This window comes from Meriones unguiculatus, chromosome 9, assembly GCF_030254825.1.
Source record: "Meriones unguiculatus strain TT.TT164.6M chromosome 9, Bangor_MerUng_6.1, whole genome shotgun sequence".
NCBI classification, from domain to species: domain Eukaryota; kingdom Metazoa; phylum Chordata; class Mammalia; order Rodentia; family Muridae; genus Meriones; species Meriones unguiculatus.
Genome location: NC_083357.1, coordinates 49,315,617 through 49,327,950, shown reverse-complemented (window position 1 = coordinate 49,327,950; position 12,334 = coordinate 49,315,617). Strand labels below are relative to the sequence as shown.

Sequence of the window (12,334 nt, the reverse complement as noted above, 5' to 3'; positions counted from 1 at the left end):
AAGCATCGAAGAACAAGCAAATATAAGTTTTGACAGTCAAAAGTCAGCTTTTATTCTCAATCAAATTCTTCAAAATTCAACAAGAACAGTATCTTTAATTTTTTTTTTTTAGTATCAGAAACTTAAGTAAAAGGTGATTTTCAACAAGCATGAAAACAAGCTACAATCACGTGCATGAATGCTCACACGAGGAGCCCAGCAGAGCTTGCCTAGAGACGTTTCCACTGAAGTAGGGCTCTGGAAGGACAGATACAAGGGCTGAGCACAGGTATTTTGGCGGTGCCACCCACGTACTTACTTAGGCCTCTGCAAGACATAGGTTAGGAGGAATGTTCGCAGCGACTCGATGCTGCCTTTCTCCAAGAGAACCCACTCCCGGACAACGGCTTCCATTATGGCTGTGGCAGCTTGGAAAAGGACATAGTCCACTTTACTGGTTTCTGGGGAGGAAATTAAAGCCTCTTTAAGCAGTGCTTCCGGTTACCGTGTCTACTCTGCATTTATTAATTTTAAGACAGAACTTTTCAGACAAGGAACAAGATGGTTACCTGTTCTGTTTTTAATCCAGTGACCTTGCTCTAGCACCACAAAGAGGTTAGTTCCTCTCAGAAGACACCTCAGGCAGGTGGCAGCTAATCACCGATCACAATTTTCACAAACTTTCCTCACCTCTCTTCAACTGTTACTTCCAAAGCATGAAGAACTAAAAAATAACACAGCTTTAAAAAGTAAAAATAAAAATATGAAGCAATCAGAAAGTGTACTAAGAGATTCTCACTCTGTGCAAAAGCGGACCTTTTTATTGGAAAAGTATCTTATTAAGCCAGTCTTAGAACATTACTATTTGTGATGAGCCATGCTGCTAAAATATTGTAGCTTTTCAGTAAGAAAGCCTTCAGCAGGATGACCCACCTCAATAGCAAGTTCAGAAATAAACAACCACATCCAAGTTTTGTCTCAAGATGGTCAAATACCATGAGCCACATTTACACAAGGTGAGAAGTTCTTGTTAATTTTCTGATTGCGGTACTGATCAAACTGAGTAAAATCCCAAGGCTACACTTAGAAAGACCCAGCCCTACCTAGCAAGTATAGCATCTGAACTAAAACCTGAATCGGGGGGAAATAGAAAATTAACATGCTGAAGAAATATTTTATATTAATTTTCTATTTTTTTCTGTTAGTAAATACTGCTACAGTTTTTAAACAGCATTATCAAAAGGGAGAAACAGTCAAAATAAAGTCAAGAAAAAGCAGAAATTCTCGTAAGGTCTAAAAAATAACCACGTGAAACTCTTAAAAAGTCTGATTAGACTTTAGATTATATGCCAAAATCCCTGAATATGAGTATCTGAAAGCCACAAGAATGGTGCCTTCAAGAACTCAGAAGAGCAAGAAGTATTGTCAGGCACTGGTTTCTAACTCAAGCTCAGGTCATTAAAAATGTTACCAATGTTCGTAACACATTACCTGTGAAAATACTGGAGGAAGGTGTGCCTGTGTAAGAACATGTCATTGTAGACAGGTGGTCTGGATACACCAAAAGTAGAAAGAACCAATCTGGGCCTTTTTTGTTTCTAAGGTTTGATTAGTCCTTACTACCTTAACATAAACTGATTGAGATGATTAGAAGTAAAAAAAATTTAGGAACTTTAAAATATAATAAATGACTAATTTTAAAAGCAAATAGCTTTTGAAAATGTGACATTATTAAAAAAAAAGTTTAACTTTTCAGAAGTGAGGATGGAGTGGTAGATTTGATCAAAGATTCCAACAATTTTTAGCCAGAAACAGGTTATATCTAACTCCTTTAGGAAGAAATATGGCTGTGTATGAGAAAGGTGAGTTAAATAATTTCACTGTATATTTTTTGAGGTGTTGTCTTTCACTTCCATCTAAGTGAAATCCTTAACTACAGATTTTAACAAGAAGGCAAATATGAAGGCCTCACAGAATGTTAGAAACAGCAAAGATCATCTTATTCAGCTGTTCCATCCTCTAGCTGAAGAACAGCTAGAGGATGCTAGCTGGCAACAGAAAGAGGAAATGTGAGGTCACATGGCTCCCTAAGTAACGTTAGTCCTTGCTAAGCATACACCAAAGGCAAGACCAAGAAGGCACCTTCTATCAGCTGAGACACACTTACCTTAAACTATCTGTACTTCTATCCTAGCCCTTTTCTGTCCTACACAAGAATAACCTTTGAAAGATTCCAAGAAACATTCTTGGAAAGATTCCAAGAAATTTTCTTCACCACCTACCTAGCAGGAAATGAGAATCTCTAACTTACAGAAGAAGCTGTCTCTAAGGATAGAGCTGTTTCTGGAGAGAAAGCTAAATTCCTAATTGAAAAAGTAGCGTTCTTCCTAACTGAGTATCACATCCTCTGATAAACACACAGCAGAACTGTGAGAGGAGCTGGGAAAGGCTCTGCACACTGGCCACTACTCACTAGCAGAACTCCTGCAGACACACAAGCCTCGTCTCACTCTGCACGAAGATGCCAGCACTGTGAGGTCTTCCTGCTGAACTCACACCTCAGCTAGAATTTCTTACATTCCTTCAGGAAGAGCTGTGGCTGGCTACCACAGTGCTATGATAAACTACTGGAGGCTACTTTGCTACCATAATAACTTTAATAATTATGGAGCCATACATCATTTTTATTCTATGATAAAAATTGTCTGAAATGTGATTGTACCCTTTGGAGAAAAACGGAAGTAAAATTAAAAATAAAGGGAAACTAATTTTAAAAAATGTTCTAAAAACAAAAGCAAGCCTACTCTAGATGATCAGCACTGTAGTCTGACCTCAAGAGTTTCTGTTCAAACAACAGGGCTATGAGATCTGAAATGCCAGCTCTGCTCGCATGGTGACACCTGCATTTACTGACCAGCAGCAAAGTCTCAGCTGAGGAAGATAACATTGGCAGCATTACCAATGACAATTTTCCAAATATAGAAGTCAACTAGCCCAACTGAATATGCTGGTGTGTTTCATTTTGTGCTGGCTGCCAAGATAAGTGAGTAGAATCCATTTCTTTCTGAGGAGGCAAAGTAGTGCTACAACTTGAGAAGTAATAAGACAATCCCTCTCATTTCTTTGTTAATTCTTTAAGTAAGAATTAAACTTAGCCTTGTTTGTTTTTAAAAGAAACATTTAACCCTAAAAACTAGAAAGATCCTGTAAGTGCCAAAGATTTCTTAAGTGAAATAACCTAAAAGTGCTCCAGTAACGAAACACACAAGCATGCAGTAGGCACACACGTGTACAACACAACACAGGTGCACACGCCCACACACATACAAGAAAGCAAAAACTAAAAAACAGGAATAAGAAAAAGAAATGAGGTAAAATAAGAAACACATAAAACTGAAGCCAGAAGTAAGAGAGGAAGAGTTTTAAGAGGACAGTAGTGGGAAGCATCAAAGAGAAAACTCTCCCTTTATCGGAACATATTTCCCAGACATTCTACAAAATGACACATAATCCCTAAATAAGAATGTGAAAATTCTGAGTTGTGATTGACTGCCACTTGTATGAGAAGTCTTCTTAGAGGAATTTGCCCTTCTGTGCCGGTGGCAACTGAGTAAGGGGTTAAAAAGATTTTTGGTCAAGTTTAGATGCAAACGTTAATGTAACCCAGGGCTCCACAGTACATTAATGATAGTGCATGTTGCTGTGTACTCCATCTTTCAAGTAGTTAACAGGTGAGATCCAAGCTGACTTTGAAAGCACAACTAGAATTAGCAATACTGCTCATTACAGTGTGTCCAGACAAGCTCAGCTCTTATGAAAGCCACCATATATCATAAATACACACGCTCAGAAACCAGAGTGCTATAAGCAAATAAAATGCTTATAACATAATCGACAATGACAGCTGCATTCAACAAAAAGGCAGATGAAAAGCTGGGGGAACCCTAGACAAGGCAGGTAAGTTATCTGCCATTAAACTCAAACTCCAATTATTTATGTTAATAGCTTAACACAATGGTCTCTCGCATCTGTTATTTTCGATAATTCCAGGTTAAGGATGAGGTATTAGCCCTTTTAAAGTCTTCAAGTTGATGTTCCAGTTCTTCCTTTTATTTAGCATTAATTAAAATACACTACATGAGCAAAAGAACAAAATGTCTTAATAACAGAAACAATCCATTCAAGAATAAAACTCGACCATGGATAAGTCCATTAAAATGGCTTTGTTTTGCATTAGAGGCAGTTATTACAACTTCTGTTCTAAAGGTAAGATCTGAGTAACACAGCTATCTTCCTACTGCTGCTAGCTCCTGACAGCCAAAACAGCCACATATTTTAGACTGTCTTCTTAGAAAATAAATAAACAAGCAAAAGTAATGTGGTTACGTTTACTTTATTGTCCACAAAATGCTTTTTCATACATGTCAACGTAGGCACTTCCCAAGACATTAAGATAGCCATGCCTATTCACATGAAGGCAAATGGTGTCGTTCTCATTTCACAGATGACAGAGGCCCAGAGGTTGGCCTCTTCAAGTTGACGATGAGCAGAGGGACCACTGGCAGCCAGACCTCATAGTTTAGCAGAACCCTTTCCACTGCAACTTAAGACCCTCAGTTTATAAGCCTAGTATGTAAACATTTTAGAAGAGATGACCATCCCTGTTTCTTTCTGTATGGGGGCCAGAGCACTGGTAACAGGTAACCCACCAAACCACAGGGATAAACAGGCCTTAGTTCCTACCAAGTCATCAATTTTGTAGTCATAAACCAACTCAAAAAGTTTCTGAACTTTAAATGCAGACATTAAAAGATACCACCAACTAAGCAAAAAGGCCAACTATAACCAGGTCATAAAATAAAAGCAATGCTGGACAGGGGTGGCGCACACCTTGATCTCAGTTCTCAGGAGGCAGGGCAGGTGGAGCTCTGTGACTTCAAGGCCAGCCTGGTCTACAGAGCGAGTTCCAATACAGCCAGAGCTACACAGAGAAACCCTGCCTTGAAAAACAAAAACAAACAAAACCCCAAAAATCTCCCTTTCTATCATCAAAAAGCAGAGAAGAGGCGAATGGCAACATCATATACAACTCTTTAAAAAGGCCATCTTGGACAAGAGAACTTTCATTCCTGGGTTTGTAAGAGACCATTTCTGTATATGTTAGACATAAGAACTCATAAAATAATCGAAACAAAGTACAAATCGCTGCCTTATTTATTTATATTGATAACCTTCCCAGAAGTGACTAATTTGGCTAAGGAAGCTGAGTATACACCAGTTTTTAAAAAGAAAAACTGAAAAAAAAAAAAAACTAAAAAAGAGAAAATACAGAACTTCCCCTAAACAACCTTTATTTTTCAAACTCACATTAGAAAACTTAATTGCAATTCCTGTAATAATGGCATGCCATTTGAAAAAAAAAAAAATAGATCTGTCTCCCTAACCTTCCTTTCTGGTCTCACAAAACACTTTAAATACATCAATTACAATAGGAAAATTTTTAGTGAAAATTATTAACTGCACAAACCAGCTTGTATTAAAAGGGATTTATAACAACTAACATTCAAGATAGGAAAAAACAGCTCTGATTATGCAAAAATATTTTAAAAGTGAAAACTTACCCAAAATATGCCTGCAAACTGCAAATGGTGATTTGGATTTCCTAAATGATAGGAATATATGCTCTGCATGCTGGCGTTGTTCATTACTGACCATGGAAGGTGGTGCCTTTAGAGTAAAAACAAAAACAGCAACCCAATGAGAAGGCTGGTAGACAGCAATCCTTTCACCCACTGCGGAGAAAACCTTTTCACTTAGGGGGCAGAGGAGAAGGGAAAAACGTAAGTTTTTAAGGAACTACAGTACAGAACTTCAAAATAAATATAAAAATACAGTTTTGCAAAGAAACAAGCTTCGCCTCAGAACTGTTTAAAGCTGCCTACAATTTGAAGAAAAGATATTTAGCTAGACCATTTTTTTTTTAATAGGTAACTAGGCGTGGTAGCACAAATCCCAACACTCAGGGAGGCAGAGGCAGAGGCAGGCGGCTGAGTTCAAGGGCAGCCTGGTCTACAAATTGAGTCCAGGACAAGCAAGGCTACACAGAGAAACCATTTCAAAAAACAAAAACGCAAAAAAGCAAAAGCAACAACAACAAAAAAATATCATCCTTTGTTTCAAAACTTAAAACGCCAAAACCGTTTAGAACTGCAGAAATTGAATCTAAGTTACCAAAAACCTGTAAATGCTAAAAGTTGGGAATTCATGGAACATTGTACACATTCTCTGAATAACAAATTCAATCAGACTTTAAAATTCCCTTTTGGTGCAATAACACGTCTTCCAAAGCTATTTCTCTACTGAGAAAGATTTGGATAAAATATATTCCCATTACATGGTTTAATTCTTTTGAAATAAGACCTGAGATAAGAGAAGAGACTGGGAATGGTTCATTGTTCTACAGTCTACCCGGACCACATATTCCAATCGATATAATGAAAGGCAATCACGATGGTAAGGTGGTGCATTCCTTGAAATGAGGCAAAGGCAGGTAGATCTGAGTTTCAGGCCAGCCTGGTCTATAGAGCAAGTTCCAGGCCAGCCAAGGACACATATTAAATAGTGAAACGCTATCTCAAAAAAAAAAAAAAAAAAAGGCGGGGAGAGGGGGAGAAAGAGAAAGAAGGGAAGAGCTCATAAATTTAACTATAGCAAAGAATCTTAAAGATGAAAACAAATCTTTCAGCTGAGCAGAGTAACCTGTAATGCGAGTCTCTCTGAACACTGACTGCTCTGTGGATTCCTGCAGCTGGTTAAAGCTAGTGCACATTATTCCTAAGTGCACAGCACCCTCTACAGGTCTCCAGAGAAAAACGGTATTTGTATTACAGAACTGAGTTGAATTCCTTAATATTTTCAATAAGGTTTTAGTAACAAAATGCTGGGAGCAACTAGCTACAGTAAAAGTTTTTGTCCTTTTGTCTGAAAACTCTTTATTCTCATCAGGAGAACAAAATTAGTTGTGTTTCTCAAGGTTTCCATCATTAACACTACATATTAGTAAACACTGCCCACTCATACAGCCGTGCATAAATCAACACTGAGTTACCAGGGCAGTGTCTGGATCATTTTTCCTCTCATTATCCTTATGCTGGTTACTCTATAAATAAAAACTCCTTCTCCAGCTAATGGTGCAAGAATACTCTGCTCTTCAAATATACGTTATAAAAAGCAAAGGTATGATAGATAGCACATAACTTAAAGGTTAGTATTTAACCACCTATTTAGATATTATACACACAAAATCACCATGTCAACACATCTGGCAGGATTTACTTTAGATTCCTAAATCCAAAACTGTGAATTCTTTCTTTAAAAAAAAAAAAAAAATGTTCTGTGTGCTTATAGTCCCAAGTACTTGAGAGGCTGAGTCAGAAAGATTACTTGACTGCAAGAGTTCAAAAGCAGCCTGGGTAATAAAAGGATATGCAGTCTCAACAACTGTAAAAGTGCTTAAAAATTATTCGGCAATGACTTCCAAATAGCAAGTTATCTTATTAAGAAAATCACAAAAATTATGCAGAGATGGCTCCATGGGTAACAGCACTATATGCATGCATGAGGACCTGAGTTCAAATCCCCAGCATCCATGTAAAAATTGGGCATGACTATGCATGCCTGTCACTTCAGTATGAGAATCAAAAGAGGGGTGGGAGACAGATCCCGGATGCTCCCTGATCAGCCAGCCCCACTGAGCCAGTGAGCTTCATGTTCAGCATCTCAAGATAATAAGGCACAGAGCAAGCGAAGACACTCAGGGAGAGAGAGTGGGAGATGAGGAAACTTAAAAATTGGCCAGGTCCCAAAGAACAAGTAAAAGCATGACTGTGTGTGTGTGTGTGTGTGTGTGTTCACACCAAGTTTTTGTTTGAACAGCTTCTATTCAAAGTGTGCATGTATGATAAAATACATATATTTTCTCCTCAAAGTTCCCCCAGTAGTACTGACCTACATAGTACCCTTCCATACTTGCCTAAGTTCTTTCCCTTCAGAAATCCCAACTTAGCCTTCAAAAACCTTCTTCAGCCCTTTGTCATCCTTCCCTCACTGAACACAATCTTCCTCTCTCTGTATTAGGAATCCAACTCTCCATAAAGGCTCTGTTTGCTTCTTGCCTTTGCCTTGCTGGCTCTCTGGCACCAGGGACTTAATTTTACTCACCTGTGAGTCCCTTGAAACTACCACATAGAAAAGAAAGCGGCACTTAATAAAGGTACCTAACATTGAGAGATGCTTAGCATTGCAAGCATTATTAGAAGAAACAGATGGTGAAAGAAAGGATCTATAATCTCACTCTTTCTGACAACGTTTAGGAAGATGCAACGGTCCACCCCACCTCAGTACTCTACAGTACTTCCTGTAGGTCTTCACATTTCACATATGTACAAGTGAGTTGTAATCTGGGGGGGGAGGGGGAGAGAGGATAAAACTTCCAGAAATAAACAACCCATAAATTCTGAAATATGTGCTATTCTAAGTAATGTTATGATTAACTCTGGTGCCAGACCCTTCCATCCAGACAGAGAAACAAAATCATTTCTTTGACCAGCACATGTACTACCTACACATTAGTTTCTTAGCAGCCATAGTGATAATCAGGCCAACTGTCACAGTACGCCGTGTTTATGTCCAAGCAAAACTTATTTTCCATAACAATGAGTCCAAAACACAAAAGTAATGTAATGATGCTGGCAATTTTAAGACACCATACTACCACAACTACTCTATCTATTATTACTGCTTATTTCTGAACCTAATTTATAAATCATACTTTTTCATAGGTAGGAATATGTAGGGGGAACTATACAAGAGAAACCAATAGAAACTACAGATTCTAGGCATCCACTGAGTGTCCTAAAATGTACCTCTTACACATGAAGAAACTAATGCACAGTGGCCCCTGTGCTTCACAAGGAAACTAAGCTACAGAAAATGTCAGTAGTGTGCCCATGGCCACACTAGAATACCAAGTTGAACTAGGATTAATCCAGGCAGTATGACAACAAGTTCTCACTGAACAAAACATTAGATGGCTCAAAGAAAAGCAGACGTCCCTCAAGTCTTCTTCAAGACCCAATTCAGACACAAGGATGCTTTAAACGGCCTGTAAAACTCACTAAAGAATGGTCAAGGAGGCCTTTTGGCAGCTGTTTTGGTTTAGTTTTTCTCATTGATAATAGCAGCAAAAGCTCCCACTTCACATTTGCTATCAGCAATGGGAGGTGGCAGCATAGAGCAGCGCTAGGCAGGAGCTCAATCTCAATCTTGAGGAAAACAAAGGCCAGGGTGGGAGAAAACTGAATATGTGCCTATAAATATAGGCTAGCACAAGACCCAGAGCTCACAAACCCAAATACAAGATTCCTACTTCTGTCTCAACTTCACCATCCCACCAGCACAGACAAGCAATCATCCGTTTACAAAGTCTGGTAAACACACCTACAGTGACTCAAAGGCAGAAGAACCCAAAACTGGAATTCTGGAGATTTATTAATGCAGGGGTTAAACGACATGGCCACTGCTTTAGTATACTGAATATGTATAGGGAGTCAAAGTCTTGGAATGGCTTCTATCCAAATGTGTTTGACATGGAATATACTTAGCACCATGCCAATTCTAACTGCTGCTACTCCCATGCTGCTAAGCCTTTCTTCAGAACAAACACCAGCTCCAATCCCCAGTCTACAGACTTCTGCTCTTTCCCTAGAGAGCAGCTGAGTATGTTCTAAACTGTAATAGTCACAACTTACAATCACTATAAAAAGTCAGGCAAAATGATAAATTCTTTTCACATATTAGCTCTTAATTCCAGGAACATTGTTGTACAAATCATTTTCCTTCTTTTAAATGGAGAAACTAAGATTTGGAAATTGTTAGATCCTGAGATTGTCAAGTCAGTAAGAATCATAACCAGAATTTGATCTCAAGTTCACACGACATTAAAATTTATCCCAGGGCAGGATATTGGTGGCGTGCACCTTTGGTCCCAGCATTCAGAGGCAGAGGCAGGCAGATCTTTGAACTCTAGAGCTCCAGGACAGCCAAAGCTGTACAAAGAAACCTTGTCTAAAAGAACAAACAAGCAAACAAAAAACCTTACCCTAGAGATAAACACTGAGAAGTACTGCCTCTCAGATGCCCAGCAGAAAATGCTAACTAATATTCTTAGCTTATTATATATATTATTATGCACAGGTCATAAAAAAGACTGAATAATCAGATACTATTTGTAGACAGAAAAATATACTACGAAGATAAGAGAAAACATGGTTTGAAGTTATACCATTAAAAAAAAATTTTTTTTTTCAATTTTTTGAGACAGGGTTTCTCTGCGTAGGCCTGACTGTCCTGGAACTCATTATGTATACCAGGCTGGTCTTGAACTCAGATATCCACCTACTTCTGCCTCCCAAGTACTGGGATTAAATCTGTGTGCCACCAATGCCCAGTCATAGCATAAACATGAAATTAACACTTTCTTAGAACATGAAGGTGACTTCATGTTCTAATTACATGTGCCATCCAAACACACAAATTAGTAGCCTTTGACTCAATCAGTGAAGATTTAATAAGAATTTATTCAACTTTCAGTGTTCCCTTTATATCTCCTTGAACCTTTGGCTCTTAGAATTGTTGTTATCTAATTTTACAACTAGTCCTATGAGATGATTTGATTTTGACACATTTATTCTATTATCCCAGCACCCAGGAATCAGAGGCAGATGGCTCCCTATGAGTTGCAGGCCAGCCTAGACTACATAGGGAAGACCTTGTCTCCTAGCACTAGGAGCAGAGGCAGGCAGATCTCTATGCGTTCAAGGCCAGCCTAATAGTTGAGCCCCTCTCTCAAAAAACAACAACAGCAAAACCCAAATAATTAAATAAATAATAAGAAAGCCTGCTTATCCTGTTTCATAGTGCTCTACAAAAAGTTCTACAGATTTCAGCTACTGTCTTTTTCTGCTAACAAGTGAGAGTCGTGGCCCTGATTAATCCCTCAAGCTCCTCCAGTACATTTTCCAAAGTTATCCTTCCAACTATGTCTTCCTCTCAGACAGACTTTCTCCCAGAAATAATCTTTTTACTTTCAAAGGAAAAATAAAAATAAAAATAAAATAAAACTTTACTGTATATCAAGAACCAAGCTTGGTAAATACATGAGAACCATACCTAAAAGCCTTCCAGGATGCTGAACTCTATTTCTGCATTTGCTAAGACTCCCTTCATCTTCTACCATCTTCTCCAACTTGTTGCAAATATTCCTCACAACTTTGTCTTAACTCACGCCCTCCTTTTTTCCACACAGCTTTATATATTTCTTTATGTATCTTTCCTCTTCCGTCTTAATTTTTTCCTGATTGCAGACAGTTCTACACTGTCTCAGAACCCTTTACACAGCCTTATGCCTCACTCTGATGACAGTCTCTAAATATACAATCAGAGAAGCCTGGCTTCTAATCCCATCTCTGCAGCACATGCACACGCACCTAGCCTCTGAAGAAAAACACTACAACAGAAAGAATCCAAGTAACAGACCTAAGTTAAAGAATCCAAGTTAGACCTAAGTAAGACACATTGATGAGGGCAGGTTAGACTGGCCAAGCTGGCAGTGCAGTGACAACTGGATATGTTAAAGAAAGACATAAAACCAAATCTTTACACATATTGTACAAAGTAATAAATTCACTTTATATATAGGATAATTTAAGATCTAAAAATGAAACACAAAATTTTAATAAAATGTTAGGAAGAAAATACATGTATATCAGAGTAGTGAAAAGACTTCTTAAACTATAAATAACAAGTACAAATCCTTTTTAAAATTAATAAACTCAATTATATTACAATTCGTCTTCTAACATTAAAGTCACCACAAATAAAATGAAAGACCAGTCAATCTTTAGAAGATAAGAGACTGCATCATAATTTACATAGGGTCACTAAGCAAAAATTGAAAACTCCCAGAAAGGAGTAAAACACACCTAACAGAAACTAATGCTTTGCAATTATTTTAAATTATTTTGTAAAAGGGTCAGTGAGATAGCCCAATGGGTAAAGGTGCTTGCCACTAAGCCTGACAACCTGAGTTTGATTCCTCATGACCCACAGGATAGAGAAAAGCAATGTCACCAAGTTGTCCTCTGACCCCTACAAGCACACCCTAGTAAAAGTATGCCTATGCACTAATTAAATGAATAAGAAATTAATAAGTTTGTAAAAAATTAACAAGATGACTCATGTCCTCATTATCTGAGCCTATTCTTCTCCAGTAAGACAACCCCAACTTTAGTTACAG

At 38.1% G+C, this 12,334-nt stretch overlaps 1 protein-coding gene across 4 annotated transcripts in view; it reads right to left on the bottom strand.

Moving 5' to 3' along the window:
• The window catches only part of Xpo4 (exportin 4), a 95,623-nt gene that overhangs the window by 71,851 nt on the left and 11,438 nt on the right, over positions 1 to 12,334 (bottom strand). For 2 of the 4 annotated variants that reach the window (XM_021639070.2, XM_060391117.1), the window contains exons 2-3: positions 5,601 to 5,706; positions 299 to 440 (exon numbers count right to left, since the gene is read on the bottom strand). In XM_021639070.2, coding sequence (XP_021494745.1) covers positions 299 to 440; positions 5,601 to 5,706 — 248 coding nt within the window. Of the gene's footprint in view, positions 1 to 298; positions 441 to 548; positions 704 to 5,600; positions 5,707 to 12,334 lie in introns of those variants that run through there. The other 2 variants (XM_060391116.1, XM_060391118.1) reach the window with 2 other exon arrangements.